Source organism: Tricharina praecox (genome assembly GCF_024521635.1).
Source record: "Tricharina praecox strain CBS 144465 chromosome Unknown BZA05scaffold_8, whole genome shotgun sequence".
Classification (NCBI taxonomy): domain Eukaryota; kingdom Fungi; phylum Ascomycota; class Pezizomycetes; order Pezizales; family Pyronemataceae; genus Tricharina; species Tricharina praecox.
The window spans coordinates 1,001,877-1,026,239 of record NW_026250410.1 but is presented as its reverse complement, the minus strand read 5'-3'; the positions used below and the strand labels follow the sequence as shown (position 1 = coordinate 1,026,239).

The 24,363-nt window shown below is 55.4% G+C and overlaps 4 protein-coding genes across 4 annotated transcripts; 2 read left to right on the top strand and 2 right to left on the bottom strand.

The window, feature by feature from the left end:
- Positions 1-175: 175 nt before the first annotated feature.
- Positions 176-816, bottom strand: BZA05DRAFT_417728 (ribosomal L27 protein-domain-containing protein; the record flags this gene model as incomplete). The annotated part of the gene is made up of 2 exons (XM_051485472.1): positions 176-633; positions 705-816. The coding sequence occupies 2 exons, from the start codon at positions 814-816 to the stop codon at positions 176-178; spliced, it is 570 nt and encodes a 189-aa protein (XP_051340907.1).
- A 1,291-nt stretch (positions 817-2,107) lies between these two features.
- BZA05DRAFT_335494 (uncharacterized protein) lies at positions 2,108-7,183 on the bottom strand (the record flags this gene model as incomplete). Its single annotated transcript, XM_051480770.1, has 3 exons — positions 2,108-5,684; positions 5,740-5,852; positions 5,912-7,183. The coding sequence occupies 3 exons, from the start codon at positions 7,181-7,183 to the stop codon at positions 2,108-2,110; spliced, it is 4,962 nt and encodes a 1,653-aa protein (XP_051340906.1).
- A 7,697-nt stretch (positions 7,184-14,880) lies between these two features.
- On the top strand, positions 14,881-18,241 carry BZA05DRAFT_473009 (uncharacterized protein). The gene is made up of 2 exons (XM_051488038.1): positions 14,881-16,369; positions 16,426-18,241. Exons 1-2 carry the CDS (start codon positions 15,021-15,023, stop codon positions 18,041-18,043), a joined length of 2,967 nt encoding a protein of 988 aa, XP_051340905.1. The 5' UTR covers positions 14,881-15,020; the 3' UTR covers positions 18,044-18,241.
- Positions 18,242-20,166: 1,925 nt separating this feature from the next.
- On the top strand, positions 20,167-24,242 carry BZA05DRAFT_264507 (uncharacterized protein). The gene is made up of 6 exons (XM_051480169.1): positions 20,167-20,413; positions 20,488-21,994; positions 22,043-22,953; positions 23,006-23,558; positions 23,624-23,755; positions 23,818-24,242. The coding sequence occupies exons 2-6, from the start codon at positions 20,517-20,519 to the stop codon at positions 24,113-24,115; spliced, it is 3,372 nt and encodes a 1,123-aa protein (XP_051340904.1). The 5' UTR covers positions 20,167-20,413; positions 20,488-20,516; the 3' UTR covers positions 24,116-24,242.
- The last annotated feature ends 121 nt before the right edge of the window (positions 24,243-24,363 follow it).

The window sequence follows — 24,363 nt, the reverse complement described above, 5'->3', positions numbered from 1 at the left end:
CCTTTCTTCCGAATCAGCATCAGCAACCCACAGAGTGCTGCAGAAGCAGCTGTACCAGAACAAACGAACGAACAGCACCAAGTATATTGCTCCAATGCCCTCTAAAAATACACCCGTTCTCTTCCCTTCCCCCCTCCCATCCCCCCCACCCCCACCTTCCCTCATCACCGCCCGCCTACGCAATCCCCTTCCGCCTCTTATACGCCGCGTTTCTCTTCCCCTTCTTCTGCCACCTCGCGAAGGGATTATTATTCTTCACTTCCACCTTCGGCATGGTGCGTCCAATTTTCCAATTCGGGGGTCTATAGACATAGAACCCATCCTTGGCCTCCGAGTCACTCTTTTTGAGCGGTGTACCGAACGGTACCGTTTCCCTTTGCCTCTCCAGCGGGACTTCTATGCGCCCGAGGCGGCGCACGCGCGCCGCGTTGAGGGGACGAGGGAGGACTTGCGATTCGAGGAGCGCGACCCCGATGAATTGCCGTGAGGGATGCAACGGGTCTTTGTAGTACCGCACGAAACCCGGCGCCATCGCGAAGATCGTGTGGTCCCGCCCCATGCCCGCGTTCTCGCCCGCGTACCACACTGTCCCACGCTGGCGGTAGATTATCATGCCGGTTACGACTTTTTCGCCTGGATGGTGGGGGTGGGGTCAGCGGGGAGGGCAGACGGAGGGGGGATGGATGGGGGAGGGGATAAGGTACCAGCGGTCTTCTTGGCACCCAGGCGCTTTCCCGGCCCGTCCTTCGCCTTATTGGCGCGGCCGGAGGTGGCGTGCGAAGCGTGACGAGCCTGGATTGTGCTCAGGACCGCCATGGTTTGTGGTGGGGTGGTGGTACGGAGGGCCTTGAGCGGGGAGGCAGTGGTGGCGGAGAGGATTGATGAGCGGAGCAGCAGTGACGGCGTGCGGGCGGCGGTGACGGAGGGTCCCCGAAGGACACCGAGTAGGCGTGGACCGAGCATGGCGTACGGGCAAGCGACGGCGTGAGTGGTTCCGGTCGGAGGTGCGTGGCAAGGTGCCGGAGCTGGAACTGGAACTGGAACTTTTTAAGAGTATGAGAGAGGTGGAGGCCGTCATGGAGGCTACCCTACCCGAATGTGGTGGGCTAGGGGCTAGGGTTCAGGTTTTGTGCGGATGAGGGACCACGGGTGAGCAACTAAAAGAATGTATTGATTCCCGTATAGTTCAGAAGAGAAGGTTTCCACCGTCCATTCCCTTGCCACACTGCCATCCAATACTCCAGCTTTACTATGAGAGAAGAGAGAAGAGAGAAAGAAATCGTAGCCATCGTGTCAACAGAATCGAGCTCATAACAGTCGTAAAGAAACTTCGTGGTCGTAACAGGTTCGTAACAGGTCATAAATGAAAACTAGTGCTGAGATCGATATCACAGTTGTATGGAGAGATGAGATGAGATAGAAATCAAAGAAAAAAGGGGGGGTATTAAACCTGAAAGTCTAGAATAGAAGCAAAAGTGAACACACACACACACAAGCTGCTCCCACGAAAGGAAACAGGAACCGAGGAAACAGAAACAACGATTATATAAAAAACACACGGTATCGAGAACAGAAACAGGAACAAGAATAACGATGCAATGGGGGGATGATAATCACAGAATGTATGATGCCAAAGGCGGCCTATGTAAGACATGAAAGACATGAAATGAAAGCACCGAGGAAAAACGAAAAACAAAAAACGAAAAAACGAGATGCAAAAACTCCAATCAATGCCCTGAAGAATTACAAACTCCTTCGCAAGAGCGAATAATGTGAAACCCGAACAAAAAAATGCTGCTCGTCTGAAGAGAAAGAAGAAGGTAAAGGGGACCTAATTCACTGGATATAAAGCAAAGTAAAGTAACGGTTGCGAATGCTCCCGGAACGAAAGCAACCCGGAAGAAGAAAACGGAAATAAACAACTAGAAGATAAACATGCGTGGTAAAGGGATCATGTCCATGTTGTTCCAAACCAAGCAGATAGTACGCCGTCACAGTCTAACCGAAACCGTTAAACTTTTTGAACATGAGAGGAATCAAGAAAACGAAAGCGAAAGGGGAAAGTAACGGAAGGGGAAATGAGGAAGAAAATAAAACAAAAACAGAATCAAGCCCACTCCTCTCGCTGAGACCTCAGATATTTACGCGCCAGTTCGTCGCCTCCCTGGGCGGACAGCTCCATCCAGTGGTATGCAACACACATGGTAGCAGGATCCCTCTTCTCGGGGTCTTCTCCCTTGGCAACCATCATGTCGGGCCGGAAAGTGTCCTTCGGCTTGGACAGAGGCTTTGTGGTCCTAGGAAGCAGCGACGGGTTGGTCAGGTAGAAGATGGCCAGTTCGCGCTGGGCGGTAGGGTCTCCTTCCCGAGCGGTGATGATCCACATGTTGGCGGCATCCTGCATCGAGTAGCGGAGGTAGTCGGCGTTCTCGGTGCCCTTTTCTTTGCCAGCATTTTCGGATTCTCTGCCATTGGCGTCTCCGGCGACGATCGCGTCTGCAATCTCGACCATTGTGCGGCAGACATCCTGTTTGAGTCCCAGTGCGGCGAGCCCGGCATCCCAGAAGGCTTTGCCCACCTCCGTCATGTCCAGGATAGACGCAGGTACGAAGGCAGCAACATACTGAAGATCGCGGAACAGAGTGGCAGGACGGATATCAGCCTGTCTGAAGAGGCTCTGGAGAACATCGACAATCATATCGGTGCTAGGAGCAGACGGCGACGATGGACAACGGGCGCCATTAACGCCACCATTGTTAGTAGCATTCGACCGACGCTCCTCGAGATTAGCGATGGCCTCTTCAATATTGGTGGGCTGAGAGAGCTGCACGCAGGAGACGCGGGAAGTGGAATCGCCCATTGCATCAAGGAAAGGCGAGGTTGGAAGCGGCGGCAGCGTTGGCCTATCAGACGACGAATGTCGAGAAAGCGACGCAACGATCAGGCGTTCCAGTTCATACAGAGCATGAAGCTTCTGGAATGGGTTGGGGTGCGTCGAGAACTTGAGCAGGAGCCTTCGGAAAGCGTGGCCGTAGGGGAAAGCCATTAGACCACCCTTCCTCGTCACCGAGAACTTGGATGACCGGGCTGTGGCATCGCTGGACGATGAATTCTCCTCCCCTGAGCATGCTTCGCGACCAACTGTTTCGAACGTGGCGACTGGAGCAGCAAGTTCGCCCTTCCTATCTTTGCCCAGGCCCAGCGCCTCAAGAGTGCCTCCTGCCTTGTCCTTGCGCATAGCTTTGGTGCTCTTCTTCTTGGACAATCCCTTGCGCACACCCGCAGAACTGGACTTCTTCCTCTCCCTCTCCCTTTCTTTCCGTTTGGCCTCCTCCTGCTCTTCTTTCCTTAGGATGCAGTCGTCTCCCAAACCGCCGGAAAACCATGCGTCAGTTTCACTTCCACGGCTGAAAACTTCGAGGCCAAGGTCGCTCAGGAGCAGCCCAGTCAACGACTGTTTCAGCTCGGCGAGGAACTTCTTCTTCTCCTGCGTGATCATTTCCGACGTCTTCAGTAGGGTAGTCGGCGAGTGCGCCGTCTTCGGCCGCCCCGCAGTGGCAGTGTGGGTGATATGAGACGAAAACGGCGACCAGAACGTGTTGTGCGATTCCGACGGCAGGGCCGGACTCGGCATCCCAAATAGATCTTGTCTGCCCACCGCATCCATAAGCCCAGTGCTCGATCTAGTGTACCCTTTACGGCTTTGCGGAGGATCGTGCAGAGAGCCAACGAGGTTTGCAGACCTATTATTCCTGCCGAACAGGTCGCTTGTGCTCGGTCTTCTCAACATCTCTATGCTCCGTCGACTGCTCCGGCCATCTTCGCGCTCCGGCTCGATGTCCTCGTCACCTGTGACGCTCAATGTGCCCACTCCGGCAAGGTACAGATCGCCCTTCGGGCGGTTAGGGGACATCTCCCGATCATCACGCGAGAACAATTCGCTCGACCAAAGGACAGGCCCGTCGAGTATACCATCGCCAACCAGTTTGGTAACACATTTATCGATTTCCAGGCAGAACCGATGGATACGTTCTTCACCTTTGCAGAAGTTCTCGACCGAGTACTTGCTCAGGTATTCCGAGGTCATGACTGCTTGCTCATCGCTAAGCTTGTTTGGACCACCATGTTCGTTGGTCGCCGCCAGGATGTCGATCAACGTGTCCGACTTGAGGAGAGAGAAACTGCTTGTCGACATGCGGTGCGTCAAGGTAGCTCGGCTTGTAGCCTTCGTCGGAGGTGGCTTTGCAGGTTGCGGCATGGCCATCCTCTTCAGAGCGAGAGCGACATTCTTGGCCTCATCGTAGGCGGCAGAGTTGCGAACATCAGTGACATACCACATCTTGTCTCGGAGGTCCTTGATCTTCTTCATCATATCTTGAATTGAAGAGTCAAGTCTCTCGTTGGCCTGCGCGGCCCAGACAAACCAGTGTTCGTATTCGTCCATCGTTGCCGCCCACTTGTCGATGGCTCGGCGGGCGGAGTGAGAGAAGATGTGAAGCAGGGGGGCGAACTCGTTTCGTTGCAAAGAAGGCGCAACCTTGCGGAGCTGGATTCCAGCTCGGAAGTACATCTGCGCCGAGACATAGTCTCCCCTGGCGTAACACTGGCTATATGCAGCCTGGAGCATGGTCACGAGGAGTCCAGTTGGCTGTTGTCTCTTCGGCTTTTCCAAGTCCTTGGGCACACCTCGCGACCTGTCGGGAGCAGGCGGTCTAGATTGGTTCTTGGCAAACATGGCAGTCAAATTGCTCTGGTGGAATGGATTACTTGGATCCAGCTGAGAATCTGGGGGAGACGACGAAGGGGCGGGGGTGCTCAAGGTCTTCTTCAGAACGGGTCTTGCCTCGGGCTCGCCTTCGTTCTTGGCCTCTTCGGGAATCTCATACTCATCAACCAGCTTCAGGATGGCCTGCTTCAGTTGGTCGTAGTCGCGATCGAGTCCGTCCAGCTCTGTAGGCTGCTCGTCTTCGCTCTCACTACCATGTTCGTCGTTGTCGTCGTCTTCATCATCGTCTTCCCACTCCTTGCGCATCCGTAGGCTCAGTTCTTCACCATCCGGAGAAATGTAAATAACAGCCCACTTCTCGGCACACGGGTGACAACGCCCAGAGACAGCATCGTAACCCAGTCGTCCCCGCATGGCTTCCACCGCCGACCTGACCTCGGCAGCGCCCGATTTCTCGGGGATGGTCATGGGGGTCTCTGTTCCTGCCAAAGAAGGTGGGGCCATGTTGAAAGACGAAGGTGAAGGCGACGGGATGGACATGAAGGACCGTCTATCATCCTGGAAACTCCCGCGCTCCAACAGAGGCGCGGTTATCGAAGCAGTATCGCTAGTCAGAGAAGAACTGCCATCGCTCAGGACAGATCCTGCGCCGATATCGAAGCCTCCGGGCGACTTGGCCTGCATCCGGGAAGATGCTCGACTAGACAATCTTTTTTGGATATCGCGAGGATCTATCTGCGTGGTGGGAGAGTTAGGATAAATAGCATTACAGAGAGTAATGATGTCGGCCGGGCTGACGACAAGGAAAGGTTGCACCTCCGATGTTTCCGGTGGGGATGCAACAGCCTTGGTGGAGACAAGAACAGGAGGTGTATTGATGGGCCGAGGGCAGCGGAATCTCTCCAATAAGTTCTCGATGTGAGTTCTGATCACAGGCTCTACGGGAGAATTGGTTTTCCTATTACAGGTCAGTCGTTGAGGGCTATATCTGCCAAGAGAGATATCAATCATACCAATCGCCAAAGACCACACTGACAGCGTGATTGTACATCTTCTTAAGGACGGGCCGCAGGATCTTTAGTCGGGCATGTTCGCTGATATGGTGACCAGTCATGATTCCATGATACTGATGATTCAGTCCGGTTAGCAGCATTAACGACAGTGAGACATGCGCCCGGAATTTACCTCTGGATAAGCGACGCCATTCGCCAGAAAGCGGTTGAAGAACCATTTCACGACAATCATGATCTCGGCTTGGCGCTGTTTTTTTGGATCCTCCATCTTCTCCAGAATCGCATGTCCCAGCTCCAATATACCTTCCGGAATACCACCAGCACCAGGTTCATCGTCCAATACCTCAAAGAGTCTCCTCTCGGCCTTGGTCCAGAACTCTTCGGCAAGAAGGTCGTGCTTTCCTCGCACGTCCGATGACCGACCGGTCGCTTGTTCTTCGGCTCGTTCCACAAGAAATGAGCCTTCCTGGACGAGATCCATGATGCAGATCTCCAGATTCGCCTTGGCCGGCCATTCTCGCATCGCAGTCCACGAATCCATGACACACATCAGAAACGACTCTCCCTTGTTTTCAGCGATCAACCTAGCACAAGTGGTCGCCCAAATGTCCAATTTTCTCGAGTCTTCGGGAGAGTCGGGTCCGGTGGAATTGGCAAAGACGGTGTGCAGCAGAGTATACAGTGGGTCGTTACGGTGGAAAGCAAGGAGCCGTTCGACCGGACTCGGCATTGCTCCCAACTGCGGGTGACCCCTCACCGATCCGGTCCCTCGTCTCGAGGCCTGCTGTGGGAGAATCGACTCTTGGGGGTTGGGTTGATGGTGAAACCGGGAAAGCGCTTCGAGCTCCGAGTTGGACAAGCGACTCAACCGACTAGCGAGGAATGACGGGTTCGATCTAATGCTTTGGATGAACGTCAAGATTGTTTCTCGCGCCTGAGCAGGCAGCTGCTGGAGGAACGAGGTGCCAGCCGGATGGATATCCTGATCGTCGTTGGACTTGAAAGCCTTAGAGTTCAACTCCGGCTCTAGCATAGCGAACCGGCGGCTGGCTTCGCACGAATTGCGCACATCATGGATCGCATTGTAGAGAGTGGCAAACTCCGACTTCTGATCCGATTTGAAGTGGTCCACCAACATCCTGTGACACAGGTCGCCCGTTCTCGTCAACCGCGCCGAGATTCCATTCGCTATCAGCGATTTCTGGAGGCGCAGTTTGGACTGCGAGTATTTCTGTTCATGGTAGGCCTGCGACTTCACAAGCTGTGCTAACTCCGACACGGATGCATTTGTGCGTATGGTTGAAGGGGGAGGAGTGTGGTAGAAATCTGGAGAGACGAGAGGCAGCCGGCCCGCTGGAGCGGTTGCTGCTGGGTGTGCAGGTAGAGAAGGACGTTGTTTCTTTGACGACCGCTTGTGCGAGTTCCGCCCGCCAGCAACGGTCATCTCTTGCGACGGCGCGGGTGACGAAGGGCGAGACGTAGGCGCCGGAGTACCAACGGGCAGTGCTATGGTCGGTATAGGTGGAGGAGCGGGTGGCGGTGGCGGCGGTGGCAGCGGCGGCGGTTGGGTTTGCTGAAGCGGTGGTGGAGGTTTGGTAGGAGCGGTGGAGGTAGGATCTAGGGGAGGAGGAGAAGCGAGAGGAGGAGGCGGGGGTGGTTGTTGTTGTTGTTGTTGTTGCTGCGGAGCAGGGGACGGCGACGACAAAGATGGAGAAGAGGGCCGCGATGAGGGCGCAGGCAGCAGGGCTATAGAGAAGGCCAAATGATATATTAGCTATGAGATGCCCTTTTTTTTTGCTTAGGTTGCAGCAGCAGCAGCATCGATCATCAAGAAGAGTGGACGATTGCCACGTTAGCTGCTGCTCCAGTGCCCATCCAAGCAAGCAAGCATGGCCGGCCGGCAGCGGTGGACGTCCAACGCGCGAGCGAGCGAGCGACTAAGGCCACCGCGCGCACAACCCAACCACAACCAGTACCACAACCACAACCACCACTACCACCACCACCGCCGGCGCCGCCAGACCTCACACCCAACCCACGCCCGAACCACAAACCGGCCGACGACACCGCTGGAGACCGATCGGCCGATTTTGGTCGAACGAACGAACGAGACAGGAAGGGGGGAGAAACATACAGGTGGCTGAGCGAGGGAGAGGATCAGATTCCTTCATGAGTCCATGGAGGTATGGGACGGGATGAGTCGAAGTTCAATATAGACAAGTAAACAGCAGGTTGACCAGGCGTAACCGGTTCGGAGAAGGCGTGAGAAGTTGTAGTTCTGGACTCGGGAACGCTCGACGACAAGAGAGCGAACGGGGGGGGGCACCCAACGACACAGTAGCAGTAGTAGCAGCAGTAGTCCGGAGAAGAAGGAGAAGAAGAAAAAAATCAACAGATAATCACGGGCGGAGCTGAGAATAGGTTACTTGGGAGTTTGAATAGGTAGAACGATAGCCCCCCGGCAAGAGAAGGAAGTGGGGGAAAATAGATGGCTTTGATTGCGACAGCGACTGGGAAGTTGCGGGCGAAGACGATGGAATCGCAGAACTGGTGAATCGGATAGCGAGAGTCGCGCTGAGGTGGAGGGGTGGGAGGGGTGCTAGGAGGGGGGGTGGCAGTTGCGTGTGTATGGCTGGTGTCGCGGTGCTTCTGTGCTTTTGCTGCTGCGTGCTTGCTGCGTGCTTGCTTGCTGCGACTCTAGGTACTCTACCTGCCTTAGGGAAATGATGCTGGGCCTACTGCTGCCACTTCTGCCCGTGCTGACTCGACAGCAAAGCGATTTGCTCTCCGGATTCTGTGGACGAAGTGCCTGGCGGTCTGATTCGTCGCGGGGGTCGAGACGAGATCCAACTGCCTTGCGGACTAGATATGCAGTCGAAGGGCCGCACTCTTTTCGCGCGCGGGATTTGGATGGGGAGGGAGGGGGCGGAGGCGGAGAGTGGGCGGGATGGATGGATGGATGGCGAGGATGAAGAGGATGAAGAAGAAGAGGGTGCGCTGGCGACGAACGGGATTGGGTGACTTGGACGCCAGAGGGTGCAAAGACGGATGACGAGTGGCTTTTCTACGAGGCCGGTGCGAGGAGTTGCATATGATGGCGATGACTGCGGGAGAACGGGGAAGGGGGGCTATGAGGGAAGTTGTTCTTCAGTCGTTCTTCGACTTCTGCTGTGCTCGTTCGCGGCCGTCATGGACGCGGTGGGCAAGCCAACCACCACCAACTACATAATCGAGTCACGGTGGCGGATCAGCACCAGCGTCATTGCTTGGGATATCTCGGGTCGAGTTTCTGCTCTTTGTTTCTCTTTGTTTCTTTTCTTTCCGTTGCTTCCCTTCCCTCTGCCTCTCCCTCTCCCCCTCCCTGGCCAGCACCCCCGTTTCCGTCGAGCCATCCAGCCAGCCGCCGAACGTCGCAGAGAGAGACCGGCAAATACTATGATAGATACGATACATGTCTGCACCTGGCCCCGCTGCGGGTATCAGATTGCACTCGCACCGTGCTCGCAACTCCTGGCCAATGTGGCCAGTCCGGGCTGCTGAACGCTGCTTGTGATACGATGCTGCTGCTGCTCGATGCCGCGCCGTCAGGTGTTGCAAGGAACAGATGGAGAGAGCGAGAGAGAGGAGTCTGTTTTCGACTCCTTGCGTGCGGCTGCATGACGGTGCTTTTCGGCAGCCGTTTACGATTGGTCGGACGACGAAACGACAGCGCAGCGACAGGGGTCACATGCGACTTTGAGGAGAGTGACGAGAGAGGAGTCGAACCTCACCTCCGCTTCAAGCCCTACCCACCCCTTCCGGCATCCCCGACCACCACCACCACCACCACCGTCGGAACATCTCGAGGACAGTCAGCAGCTGCAAGTCACCAACTAGTACTATCGAGTACCCTGCCATCGGTTCGCCCTGACGCTGCTCGGGAATTTGGGTGAAACGATCTCGAGAAGCTTGTGCATGTCACCCGAACCCCCAACCTTGAAAAGCCCCCCGCAACTCGCAATACCTATCGTAGGCAAGGTGCGGAGTCTTGCGGATGGCTTCATCGTGCCGCCTTACCGCGCTTCCTCCAGTATGTAGCCTCACATCACTCAGGACTTTGAACTTTGAAGGCCAGAGGAAGGCTGAACAGCTCACGGTGACTCGGTGGTCGTATTCCACTCCCCACTTCCCCTCCCGCCAACCCCTCAGTGCCTCACATATCTTACACCCGGCCCGCGCTTAGAGCTGGAGAGCACACTAAACCCGACAATCGCCCTACATACATAGAGTAGATTGCTGCGTATGTAGATCGTCGGCTTCGCCCTTTAGAACTTGAAATACCGTACACCGCCTACCTACGTCGGACTTGGCGATACGGCACTTGTCCACGGGGCCTGTTTGTGACGAGAATCACCCCCGCCCAAAACATGGCGTTCGGCGGGATGAAGAAGCGAATGGCGCCTGCGAGCTAGACGTGCCGACTGCGAGTTGACTAGGTAGGTGGAACTTGATACCCCCTACCGCTTTGGATCTTTGGATAAGACCTGGTGAAGATGCGAACCTGTGATCCTCCGGCCTCCGCAACGATGTCGTTTCCTCCCGGGTGCGGGCGTTTGGGTGTTTGCATCAGGTATCTAATCGTGCACTGGAGTCTGGAGTCTGGAGTCTGGACTGTCTACCTCGTGCCTACCTGCTCCGTCCCCCACGGTCCACCCGAGTCTTTCCGCATCCGCAACGAGTCTCACGACTTTGAACTTTCTGTTCGGACTGTTCCTTCTGTTTCCGAGATGGCATGGCATGATGTTAGGTATGATGGTATGGTCAAACGGGCGTTTTCGATGTAGGTAACTTGCTGGCTGGCCAGGTGAGATGTGATGAGGAAGGGACTCGATTCGGGAACGTGCGCTCCCATGACGACGGTGATGAGCCGTGAACGTCAGCCACCGTGACGTTGTCGAGTCACTGTGCTGAAGCTTCGACGATAGAGTACATGCTTCATGCCTGGGTGTTATCAATCGGCGTGTCGAGGCCCGTGGGGTTGTAATATATACCCACTTTAGAGTAACCACGGTGCAGCAGCGTGAAGCTGAAGATGAAGCTGGAGATGCGAAACATATACCTATAAGCGCACCAGGCGCGGGTATAAACAAAACATGATGGTGGAGGTTAGCGAAACGTCTATCTATCCACGAATTAGGTGGTGGGCACTGGGGACTCGGGAGGGTCCTATTGGCTCCAGCCTTCCACACCCCGCAATGACCAGGATAGTTACCGTAGCTACTACCGTAGATACCGTAGATGGTCCGGCGAGTTCCTCACTCTCGGTGCTCAGGCTCTCACACCACCAAGTTCCAACCACGGTGAGACGTCCTACCAACATACTTACTCATGTAGGGCTCCCCATTGAACTGGATCTCCAGTTGGAGACGAAGGATGTTTTATTTTCAGCATGGCTTTGAGGTAAGGTGAGGTAAATCGGTACCGGTAGGTACTCTAAAGCACCTACAGCACCATAGGTACATAGGAGCAAGCATGCCCACAGACAGCTCTACGAATGATGAATCTCACAGTGCCGTTCGTCGTTCGTCAGTCAGTTCAAGGCTTCGGGAATCGGCGAATCCTCCGCCACAGCCACAGTCCCTAGCCTCGCAACGACGACGACACCACCAGAACTCCATGCCGCTTCAGCCATCTCTTTGATCCCTTCTAGCAGCGGCAAAGCTCCTAGTGTTATCGAGCGAATCGATATTCGCCATTACGGGTGAGCTCTACAGCTAGTACCTACCGGTATTTAATTCGGGCGGTAAAGGCGGACGGTGCTCTAAAGGCGGACAGTAAAGGCGGGCACGCGGGATGACGCCGCCGCCGAGAAGGCTCGCGGACGGGTGCTGGGGTGTTAACTACTAGTACCGGAAGCCCGATATCACAACCGACACGTCTTGCTGCTCCGGCGTGCGCCGTGGAGTTGTCCGAAGTAGAGTGGAGAGCATCCGCAGCTCCCATCAACAAGGAAGTGTTCCAATCCCGAACCTCCATATCCCATATCCATCACGACCCATCACCGCCCAAGTCACATGTTTCCCCCTCCCCCCTCCCCTTCTCCATCCCCCCCAGCAGCCCTCCCCTCCATATCCCCCAGCCCATCCTCCCCCTAGCAGCCCTCCTCCCCCAGCCCAGCCCAGCCCTCTTCTGATAGGCCACCCTGTCTGCACCCAGTCGAGCATGCATGAAGAAAAAAGTGATGCGCTGGCAGGGCAGGGCAGATCGTCCAATTCCAATAAATCGCACACTAATGCCCACCAATGCGACCACCGCCATCAATGCGACCATTCCCTTCTAGGCTGCACTTGCTGCAACTTGCTGGAGGCTGCAGATATTTTAATCTCGACGGTGGGAGGGTAGCCGCAGGCGAATGGCGTTCGCGAGATCCGACCGATGCCCATACTCCAGAGTACGTAGGTGGGTTGGTAGACGATGCCGACGGGCGGGCCACGGGTTAAGTCTCGGAACGTGCTGTCTCGTTTACTTTTCTCTCTCTCTCTCCCGCCGAGCCGCAGCCGAGTCGTAGGAGAGCCGCAAGGAGCCGCAACTCTTGTTTCTGCACTAAGTTGGGCATCAGTTAGCGGCAGAGACGGAGCGATTCCTATCATAGGTGGTACCGGTACAGCAAGCACACTACGGTACCTAGGGCAAAGCATCTACATAGAAAGGCTAACTATCGTCACATTTCTTCACGACGTTGATGCCGACCTATGCGTCCTTCCACTGCCTTCCACTGCCCCAGTGCCCCAGTGTCCCAGTGCCCCAGTGCCCCCCATCAAATGTCTCTGCTTGCTACACTGCCGTTTTCGCCAGCTACAGCCGAGCGAGCCTCAGTCCGCCAAGAGCCTGCCTGCTTGAACTTTGAAGCGAACGGTTCGGTAAATAGCGGCTTGCATTTTTCTTCTTCTTCTTCTTCGGCACGAGCATGTCTAAGGGCTGGATGGATGGATGGGTGGATGGGTGGATGGGTGGATGGAGATCTCAGAAGCTCCTGGCCACAGGCTGGCAGAAACTTCTCTGCCCGCACCGGAAGTTTCCCCATGTCGGACCCCCAACGTATGTACCGGTGTCCGCCCATTGGTCGTTCGAGAGATCACCGGGTTCAAAGGCTGAAGCCCGGTGCGACCTACCTTATACCTGGTAGGTGCTCTACTCAGCACCGTCACCGTCACCGTCACTTCAGGCTGGCAGACAACGTCATAGGCACCCAGGTATCACGTTTCTTCTGGCCTTCATGCCTTTTGCCTGGGCCTGGGCCTGAGTCGAATCAGATCAAACCCCGGCCCTCTTTTCATTTCAATTCATCCCGAAATCCATCCCGAAATTTAAACCGTGGGAAGTTCTGGGAGTGTGTCGCATCTCACTTCTCACTACGACACCACTGGCCAGCCACGTTCTATCCATCCACCCATCCACCCACCCATCCATCCATCGGCCGCCTCCGACAGTTGGACTCACCTTTCGTATGTATGCATACATAGGTAACGAAAACCTCGGCAAGCTCGGAAATCTCACGAGATCGGGCCAAGATGGCTGGCTGGATGGATGGAAGGGGAGCCACTGGTTCCGCCCAGTGATGAGCATCGTCAACGGTCCTCTTTGATGGGCTGTGGGCTTTGAGCTATGTGTTCCGCGTTGCCGAACGAGGAGGAGGAGCTGGTGGTGGTGGTGGTGGTGGTGGTGGTGGTGGTGGTGGGGGGTGGTGGAGCTTGCATAACATTGTGCTGCACAGGAGTGCACAAGAGTGCACAAGTCCATGGTCGCTCAAGATACGTGGCACGTCGCGGTACGTCGCTGTACGGTGGGTGGTGGAATGGTCAATGCGGTGCAGCGCGGCGTGCGGCCTGCGTGTGTGCGGGTGGGTGTGGACGTAATGCGGCGAGCCATACATAATCACCTCAGGTATACCGGTACTGGTAGGAAGGAAGGAAGGAAGAAGGAACGAGCGTCGCCCGTCGGATTCTGCGTTCTGCGTTCTGCATGCTACATATCATACCAGGTAGGTGTGAAGAGTCCTCTGCCGGATTCTGCACATGTGGTTGGCCGAGAAGCTGTGCTTCTACCTGTGTGTAGGTAGGTTAGTCCCGATGGACCACAGGAGGAATGGAGCTTCCTAGGTACATATATGAAGGCTGTAACTCTGCACCGTATGTCCGTAGCCTGACTGCGACCCTGCGAGTTGATTTGAGTTATTTATCCAGCGACTCCTTCATGGGCCATCACTTGCATAGGTACCTAGGTGACTTCAATTCACAGAATCACAGTGCATTGCAGCGCCGAGGATGGCCACTTGTACCTACATAAGCACTCTAGAGACTAGGGTACGGTATGTATGTACCCAAAGAACAGGTATGATCTCAGGATTTAGTTCAACGGCCAACGGTCAAGTTTCAACGGCCAGCACCAGGTTCCAGGTCATGGATATGGACACCTACGGTACCATCGTACGTACCTACACTTGCTTAGGGCAAAGATACCTAGCCCTTCCAAGTTCCTGCATGCAGGAACGCCGTAGGTAGTGGAGCTGAGCTACTGTCATGTGTGTGATATCTCTGCTTTGCTTTGCTTTGCTGGTCCATGGTCCATGGGTCGATGCTGCGTTCTACATACAAAAGTACCTGGTCGGATCTCTGCTGAATCGTACTGTGTGTGTGCCAGTAGGTACACTACGTTTGTTACCTAGCTGAGTAAGGTACGCGCGCCGTTCTGTTTGGGAAAGAAGGGCCGGCAGAGTACTTTCTCTATTGCCGGCGCTGGCCGAGTGCTCTTCTGTGTAGGTGTATGTAGAGTAGTATCATACGAGGCATCATACGAGGCGTGAAGATAGGATGATCCGGGCTGCGGCTGCGACACGGCTTGTGGGCGTGTGGGCGGCGGCGGCGGCGATGACACCTCCCAGTCTCCTATTCCCAGACGCGGTCACCGGTCATCGATCCGTTTGCAAGCTCGAGGTAATCTAGAGTATCAGCGCTGTGTTGCGGTAGTATGTCTCCATAGTATGGTGAATCATGTTTCAAGCTCCATATCATAGTCCCCTTAGCCAAGCCACGCGCACGTGCAGCCACCGGCCAGCGCAACCAGGGGCGCAAAGCAAGCAAAAGAGTGTCATCACGTTCCAGCCAACCAACGACCACTATAGTTAGCACCACAGCATCTAGCGTCCCGCTTTGACAGCACCCCCCGTCGCCTGCCACCGGACCGCGACGAACGGAACATGCTCGACGTTCCATCCCATCCACCGGCATCATCACAGCTGCAGCATGGACGACGACGCGGACGGCTGGGGCTCGCCGTGGGCGGATGATACCACGACCACGACCACGACTGCTGCCACCACTTCCACCACAACCACTGCCGCTGCCCCCACGATTACTGTTACGAAGAAACACGACGACTCCACGGCCGCGAAATCGAAGGATCCGTGGGCGGACAGCTTTGGCGAGACGTCGGCCTGGGCGACGACTACGACTACTACTTCTACCGAGCCGCTTTCGGATTGGGCGGTTGCGAATACCGCCGACGATGATGGGCCTGGGCTGTGGGCCGCGGCGGGAGTGAAGGGGTTCTCGCCCGGCCCCGGGAACGGGTATGAGCAGTGGGGGGCCGGCTCGGAGTGGGGTGCTGCTAGCTCTATACATGAGGGCTCTACACACGGGGAAGATGAGGAGGTGCCGGTTCCCGTGGAAACTCCACAGCTTGACCTAGAGCTGCAGAAGCCGGTGCCACCGACTATCGAGGAGGTCGAGTGGAGCGCGGCGAGTGATGTGCTTGATGATGTGGCGGAGAGGGCGGAAAGTTCAAAGATTGAGCCTGATGTGGAGACGGCGACATCGCCGGTGCTGGAGAAGGTGGAGATGGATGGGTCGTCGTTCGATCAGACGCAAGAGGTGGGGTTGGATATACATGTGGGGGGAGCTGTTGATGGCGGAGTGGAGAAGGTGACAGAGGTAAAGGAGGCTGATGTAGAAGAAGCTGAGGTGGAAGAAGCAGAAGAGGGGGAAATTGGGCAAGAGAAAGAGGAAGAGGCGGAGACTGTGGTGGTGGTGGTGGTGGTGGTGGCGGAGGTCGGAGAAAGGTCGGAGTCCGCGGAAGTATTACCCGAAACTTCTCCTTCCTCTCCGACTCGTGAGCAGAGTGAGCAGAGTGAAGAGGAAGAGGAAGAGGAAGAGGAAAGGGAAGAGGAAGACCGAGATAGCCCGCAAATTGAGCCGCCCGCAGCACCAACAACACCAACAACCACAGCTATACATACGGACGTCAATGGGTCAGTCACGGAGGTGGAGCTGTCGTCGGACACTACCCAAGACAAGCCACCCGCCGACACTCAAGTGCACGATGAGGAATCTTCAGATACCGAGGATGCCGGAGGTGATGACGATTTCGGAGACTTTGCCGAGGAGGCGGAATTCGATGACTTTGTTGGAACCGAGCCCGAGGTACAGCCCGAGGCTGTAGCCCCGTCGTCCCCACCTCCGCCGCCGCCGCCGCCCTCAGACGGTGTCCCGGCATTCAATATAGACATATCACTCGTCCGCAAACTCTACCCCATACCGACTAGCTCACCCGATCCGCCTCCGGTAGAGGGCGAGGTGATACACACCACTGGAGCGTGAGTGATCTGAATCGTAGGTAGAATATGACCGTCTGCTGACAATAGCTCTGTAGACGGAAAGCGTGGTATCGATTGACGCAAGACGGAACGCTACGCAAGAAGAACGCTGTAGACGACGACGACTACGTCCGCGTCACCTGGCCTGGGTCAAATGTGCAAGGCGAGGTGCACAAGATTGTGGCCAAGTGGCTGACCGAAACACAAAGCACTGGAGGGCATGGGCGTAAAAGTGTACAGAATCTGAGTTCCATGTTTGGATGGGGAGCTGGGTCGTCGCCGTCGCCGTCGCCGATATCAAGTGAGGCCAACAAACGACTTTCTCTCGGTACGCCGAAAATTGTTCCTGCCTTGCAAACACATTCCCGACACACCAGTGAGAGCGGGCTGCGTACACCACCTCTACCGCTCAACACGTCAACGGTGCCCCCGTCGATACAACGATCATCCGTCCCTTCACCTCTTACACCTCACTTTGGATGGGCTAGCTCGAGCAACCATCCGTCCCCGCTAGCCAAGGCAAGCTTCAGCGGCCACAATTCACCGTTTGAAAAGTCAAGCTTTGATGTGCTACCTTTGAGCGCTGCCAACTCAAGGCCTGCATCTCGGAGAGTCTCATTGACTCTTGGACGCGGTACGAGGCAAAATTCGCCCACCGTAGCGTCATTTGCATCATCCGCAATGGCCAGCGGCCCCCCAACACCAAAGATGCAAGTGCCAAACGACGTGGCACCTGAGCCTCCGGCCAAAGACGAAATACCTCCGACTACGCAAGTCACATCAAGCATGGACGACTGGGGAAATAGCTTTGATAGCTTCAATAAGCCATGTACCCCGAGTGTAGCGGTGAATGCTCAACCTGCATCGCAATCCTCGGATGACTGGGGTGCATTCGAGGCGCTCGTCTCAACACCATCAAAGGCAACAACCCCTTTGCCCCGAGATTCAGGCGATGGATGGGCTGCCTTCGAGTCGATCAAGCCAACGTCCCCTCCAGCACTACCATCAAGCCCCGCTTCGCCGATATCATCTCGCAATAGTACAATCAGCTCCCGACCCGACAGTGTCATCAGCACGAAAAAACCAGTGGAAATAGCCAAACAACTACCCCCAGCCCCGGAGACCACCAACAAGCCGCTACCACCACAACCTTCCGCTCTGTCAATCGCTATAAATAATGATCACGATCTGGTTCGCGACGACGATGAATGGGGCGAGATGCAGTCACCAACTAAATCTGTTGATAATACCTCCCGCATGCAGACGCCAGTGCCCATGTCGCTTCCATCTCACTCGGCAAAACCCTCCATATCCTCTGACGCTGGTATGGATCTGTTTGCAGGGCTTGGTGGGAGTTTATTCAACGGGCTTGATGCTTTCTCAACCAACACCTCAACGGTAGCGACGGGCTTGGGCAGCAATGGCACTGCATTTAGTTTCGGAGGATCAGCCACAACCACATCTATCACAGCAGCACCAGCATCAACCGAGTGGGACCTCTCATTCTTCGACAAGCCAAGTCAACCACCAGCGCCACCACCGCCTGTACGAAAAGATCTATGGGATGCTCCGGTGCCGCCCACCCCGACAAAGGGAAAGAGGGAGATGGAAGAAGGCGAGATAATCAAAAAGATCATTGACGGGCTGCCGGATCTTTCGTATATGCTAGCGTAGTTGGAACTGGGAGCGTGCACTAGAATTTCTTTTAGGTGTTTGTATGTGTGTAATTGTTGGGCGTTTGCATATCTGATGGAGTTTTATTTGTGGACGATGGGGGGCTTGGAATATACCAAAGTATATAGCGAAGTGAGATTCTTGAAGCGCCCTTTAATATAGTATTGAAGATGACTGTTGGGATTCTGTTGAATTTGCTCCCTTCTTGTGTGGGTGAATTTTTCTGAGGATCGATCACTCACAGCGTTCCTCGATGTTTTGAGATGCAGCCACCACCAAGAACAAGCCAAGCCAAGACCCACACCCACCACCGCCCCATGATTCCTAATACCCCCAAAACCGCAACCCACTGTCCCACCACGCCCTGCGAATCCGAACGTCGTCGCTCGCAACAGAACAGAACCCGCATGCCATTGGGGCTCTTAAGTGTTTTACTGACGTGACAGATGGGTCCCGTCGCGGAACGGAAGCTTCGGCGGCGACGGTGGTCGCGCGGCGATGCGAACTCGCCAGGAAACTGGAACTGGATCTGGAACTGATATCTATACGTCACTTCACTTCATTCACCCCCCACGGCGCCCGGCAGAGACTTGATATTCACCTCCAACTCCAACCCCAACTTTTACGGGACAGGACTCAAAGGCACTGAACGGAACGAAATGAAAGGGGATGGCATGGGATGGGACGCGATTATCGCTTGTTCCGATCATTATCCGCTTTCCGCGGGGTCGAACATGGCGCCGGGTTTTCTCGGATTATAGGGAATGAAGCAACCTGCAGCAGCATCAGGCAGACACAGGAATACAGCCCCGAGGAAGGGTCGACCGGCCGTCGTCGTTGTCGCCGTTGTCTCTCGGCTTTTTTTTCGCGACGAAAACAGCAAGCAGCACGGTGCCGACAGAACTAATTCTTGTACTGGATGGGCGATGGTATGGAGGGGTCATGATGACGCGCACGCGAAAGAAGAAGAGGAAGAAGAAGAAGACAACACAACTTTATATTGGCGGTTGCCAGTGGTGGTCTGTCCCTTCCAAAGCTTCGGCAGTAGATACACACCCTCCCTGGAGCTCCCATGATGGTTCGAGAAAACGGCCCGTCAAAGACGGGAAGACAAACAGGCAGATAGGCAGATATATATCGTCTGTCGTCGTCGTCGTCGTCGCTGGTCGTCAAACGGAGATCATTCGGCCACATTTATCGGGGACGGGTCTTCGGCGGTGACCCGATTACATACACACGCGACGTCAACCAGATTTTGGCGGCTGTGAGAAGAGCTGGCCTGGGGGGGGGGCGGGGGGAGGGGGGGTTGCCTCGCCTTGTCTGCCACCGACACACTGCAGCCCGGCGGGCTGTGCAATGGTACGAAAAAAAGAGGAAGGGGAAGAAAGAGCCATGCTCGGTTTGGATATTGTTATTTTTCTGTCCTTTTTCTGTGTTTGATATGTTGTTATGCTGCCCGTGTCATCATCATTGCCAGACAGATTGGTTCGGTCTGGATTGATGGACGGGAGAGAGGGGCTTCATTTTTGAAATTCTCTGAGAGAAAGAGGGAGAGAGAGATTCCCGTCCCTGTGGGGTTTATCGTGCCGAGTTAGATGCAGGCGATGAGGGTCGGGGGTTTTCTTTGGGAATCGTGTGGGGTCAAAGATGGAGGAAAGAGGAAGATCATGGATGGAGTCGGGAACGTCGGATGGGCTGAGGTGGATGTCGGATGGGCTGAGGAGGCCATGCTGCATACTTCTACACACTGCCTGTTGGAGGTAGAGGTGGTGGTGGTGGTGGTGGTGGCGGCGATTGCTTCTCGCATGCCGGCCACGTACGGGTGGTGGTGGTCGTGGTGGTGGTGATGATGATGGGATGGCGGAGCGGATGGGCGGGTGACTGCCCCAATCTCACCCGCCACTTCACTTTCCCCCTCCCCCCAGAGCGAGAAACGCGGGGCAGATCTTAATCATCTTCTTTTCATTCCAAAGCGGAGAAGAGAAGAGAAGATAGAAGAGGAGGACAGGGAAGAAGCCGAGTGAACGGACGCCTTTCTCGCTATGCGGATTCGCTTCTCACCACAGCTGCCACTACCACCACTACACACACTTGCGAGCGAGGGGCGCGTCCGGACAGTGCCAAGCCTGAAGCCACCACTGCAGCTGGCTCGCCCTTCACTTCACCAATTCTACTTCTGACCGACCCCGAACGACTTGTCACTCCCGACTCGCCGCGTTGATATCTAACCAAACCTAACCAACCAAAAAGTCTGAGATAATCAAACATCCAGAACAACCAGCTTTACGGTTTACAACCTAACGCCCACATAATTTTAAAAGAAGGGCAGGTGTACTGCCTAGCGTGTGTGCGTGTGTCGCGGTCTCTCGAGTATGTCGTCTGGCAGAATCCCCAACATCGCTGTGCAACAGATCGCTGACGTGAACTGTCTCCCCAACCCGCAGGTGTCCCACCCGTCCTTCCCCAACCAGTCATGTCGTCAAAGACCTCCAGAAATCATGACGCTCGGAGTCCGGGGCGGTACGATTACGAGGATGCGGATCGAGGCAGAGGTCGGCGGGCGCGCTCCGATTCTAGGGAGAAGAAAGGTTCATCGCCGCATGCAAGAAAGCATGGGCAAAACGTTGATATGGAGAGGGAACGGAGCCGTGAGCGGCGGAAAAGGGATGATATGAGGCCCCCACCGCCGACAGCTACCAGGAGACGCTCGAGAGGACGAAGTCGGAGTGCGGAGACTCGGCGTTCTGCAAAGCATGACGAACGCTCTCCACACCGTTCAAAGCGCCATCGCCATTCACACTCACCACGCCACGGATCCCATCGACACAGGAAGCGGCATGCTTCGATATCACCCACAGATAAGCGACGGCGGAGTCGCTCTCCGGGTCATACTTTCACCAAGCACAAGAGGCCAAAACGACCACGTACTAGATCTCGAAGTCCGCCATCCAACATCAAGCATGGGACACGTGATGCCTCACGTTCACCACCACCTGCACCAGGCTCTCCGCCACGAAAACACAAATTATCGGGCCGTCACCGGGAGCGTTCGGCATCACCGCCTCGTCGACATGCTGCGTCTCCAGCGCCTCCGCAAGCGGCTTACCGCAAGCGCTCTCCACCGCCTTCAAGACGCGAACCCGGATCCCCCCCTCCACTACCACCTCTTATTGATCTCTCACCTCCACCACTGCCCCCTCGTTCCCGCGGATACTCAGTCGAGAGGGGGTCCCGAAGGCCACCATCGCCTCCTCCCCTGAAATCTAGATATGTCAGCCCGCCCGCGCGTAGAGGTTCTTCGCCTCGGAGGGAACCTTCGAAGAAGAATGATGCGGACTATCCTCCTCTCCGGCATCGACATTCACAGAGCAGATCGGACAGGTCACCATATCGTGACAGGCCCGATCAACCACCGCCACCGCCATCAACACGTGCTCGTTCCCCTCCAGTACACGCAGCATACTCACCACCTCCCATGCGTACACGATCGCCTCCACGTTCCGGTCGACCACCACGCGAACTATTTCCTGACAGACGGCCATCGCCACCGGCTGCGTCATCAAGGTCCAATCGCACGGCTCTGGATCGTGGACCACCGGAACGTCGGATCAGAGGTCGGCGGGAGGACGATCACGGCCCATCCGAAGGACGAATACGGAGTCGCTCGCGAGATTCAAACCGTGGCCCACCCCGTCGTCGGACTCCCCCTAGGTCGCCAAAGCGTGATACAGCAGAACGACCGTCTAGTCGGCGTAGTGATGTCCATGACTCACAATCCACCGTTGGCGATTCTAGCAGCAAGGGGCAACCGGAAGGTCCAAGTAATGGACCATATGTGAACCCGGAGCGACAACGTCTGGTGCAGGATCGTCCCGAGCGTGGAAGAGGTCGAGGTCGAGGTCGTGGTCGCGGTGGTCGTGGTGGAGCAGATCACCATCGTAACCAGCCATTGTAGGAAACCCTAAATGCCAATGCGTGATGAAAAGCTAATGATTTCAGGACCTTCGGTGGCGAATTCCCAGCTCGAGGGCGGGGCTCAGCCAGAGGTGGTAGAGGCGGTGGCCACTCTGAAGCTCCAGGACGGCAGGACCAATCTCCTCCAGCACCTACACAAGACCGATTGCAGTCTGAGAGCCGGGACTCTCACGGCGGGTCTCCCGGGGCTCGCAGTCATGACGATCCAAGTCAACAGCTGTCTCCAGAGGTTAACGGCGAACGTCCGATTCCTACCGGTCCCGCTGCCGACCAAAAGCCGCCCGAGATGCAACATGAAACCAAGCCCGTATCTGGGGAAGAGCCAGTCAAGTCTTTTAAGAAGGTGCTTAGTGGTCCCGACAACACCGCTCCTGAAAACGCTCCTACGGCCCCCGCAGCGGAAAAGATCAAGTTCACCATGGCTATACCTACAAAGTCTTCCAAGCCCGTGAAACCAGCACCAAAGGCCCTAGATATGAGGATGGGTAAGTTTGCGACTGGCAGTAATAGCGCACCACTGGGGGGTCGGACTATCGACCTCACGGCCAGGCTCTCCCGAGTTAGACAGCCAGAACCGAGACCTACGCCGAACGAAGGTCCCCGCAGAGGACGCAGACGTAACTCACCGCGACATGTCAGAGCTCCGTCTCCGCCACTTCCACCGCCGCCGCCACCTCCCCCTCCACCCCCGGGCCCCGAGATTATCGTCAAGGATATGCCGATATATCATAGGGTTAGCATGGTTGGAGAGGGAACTTACGGCAAGGTCTACAAAGCTTCCAACAATCTTACCAAAGAGTTGGTAGCACTAAAGAGGATTCGAATGGAAAATGAAAAGGACGGTTTCCCGATCACCGCTGTTCGGGAGATGAAACTACTTCAAGCGCTCAAGCATGAGAATATCGTTTCATTGTTGGAAATGATGGTGGAAAAGAGTAAGTACAACCAACCATTGGTCTCGCGGTTCAATTGGCTGATAGAGGCCAGGTGATTTTTACATGGTGTTCGACTACATGGATCACGACTTGACCGGAATTCTCAACCACCCCACGTTCAGACTCGAGCTCACACACATTAAGCACCTGGCGAGGCAATTTTTCGATGCATTGCACTACTTGCACCACCGTGGTGTCTTGCATCGCGATATCAAAGGTTCCAATATCCTCTTGAACAACGACGGACAGCTGAAGATCGCCGACTTCGGTCTGGCGCGCTTCTACACCAAGAACAGCAAGAAGGAAATGGATTATACGAATAGGATCATTACCCTTTGGTACCGTCCACCAGAGATTCTTCTCGGTGCTACAGCATACGGTCCCGCTGTCGATATGTGGAGCGCCGCCTGCGTCTTTGTTGAACTCTTCACCCGCGTCCCACTGTTTCCGGGCAGGACGGAAATCGACCAGCTGGATATCATCTATAAGATTCTGGGCAAGCCTACCGAGAAAGTGTGGCCGAAGTTGAAACAAATGCCCTGGTACTCGCTCCTGAGGACGTCCGGTCTGAACCGGAAGAACAGATTCCGGAAAAAGTTTGCCGAGTATGTGTTGTATCCTTGATATCGCTGTGATGATGAAGGGTTGGTGATTGACGATTCTTTCCCAGGCAAATTCCGCCATCCGCCATGGACTTGATCACACAACTCTTGCAATACAACCCCGAACGGCGACCGACTGCTGAGGACTGCTTAAAACACCCATACTTCTCCGAGGACCCGGCTCCGGAGCCACCGCTTGGGTATGTCTCCGACTGGATATAGCTCTATCAATGGTGAATTTGTGCTAACGCTTCTCGATCAGCTTGCGAGACCTCCGTGGTGACTGGCATGAGTACGAGTCTAAGATGGAGCGCCGTAAAGAGCGCGACAACCAAAAGAAGCGACACGATGCAGACCGCAAGAAGGCAAAGGAAGCGAGAGAAGTGGCCAAGCGTTCGGGACAGAAACAGGGACAAGCGGAATACGATCCTACGGGACCACCGGTTGAGGGTAGTAACGGGAATGTCGTACCGGTGAAACGGAAGATTGAAGCTGCTGTCGGTGGTGCTAGCGATGACACGACAGGTTCAGATCCTAAGAGGACCAGAAGCGAGGAGTAGATGTTGTTAGTCGACGATGAAGCACATATATCTTCGCAGTTGTGTGTGCACAGGTAGCGGGAACTGACCTGCTACATATGGGGCGTTTCTTGCTTTCTTATTTTTCTTGTAGTTTATATCGTTGATTTGCTTTTTCTTTCCGTTATTTCGCCGCCGCCGCCGCCTCGTGCAGCAACGTATTGTTGCTTTCCGACTTGACTTGTAACTGTACCTTTTTTTTCCTGCTAGGTACCTAAAGTGGCGAGAAT

Excerpts from the sequence above, each read along its gene's own strand:
- BZA05DRAFT_473009 (XM_051488038.1), top strand. The coding sequence starts at position 15,021 with ATGGACGACGACGCGGACGGCTGGGGCTCGCCGTGGGCGGATGATACC. Across the intron at positions 16,370-16,425 it reads GTGATACACACCACTGGAGC|ACGGAAAGCGTGGTATCGAT; the intron begins GTGAGTGATCTG and ends ATAGCTCTGTAG.
- BZA05DRAFT_264507 (XM_051480169.1), top strand. The coding sequence starts at position 20,517 with ATGTCGTCAAAGACCTCCAGAAATCATGACGCTCGGAGTCCGGGGCGG. Across the intron at positions 21,995-22,042 it reads CACCATCGTAACCAGCCATT|GACCTTCGGTGGCGAATTCC; the intron begins GTAGGAAACCCT and ends TAATGATTTCAG. Across the intron at positions 23,559-23,623 it reads TTCCGGAAAAAGTTTGCCGA|GCAAATTCCGCCATCCGCCA; the intron begins GTATGTGTTGTA and ends ATTCTTTCCCAG.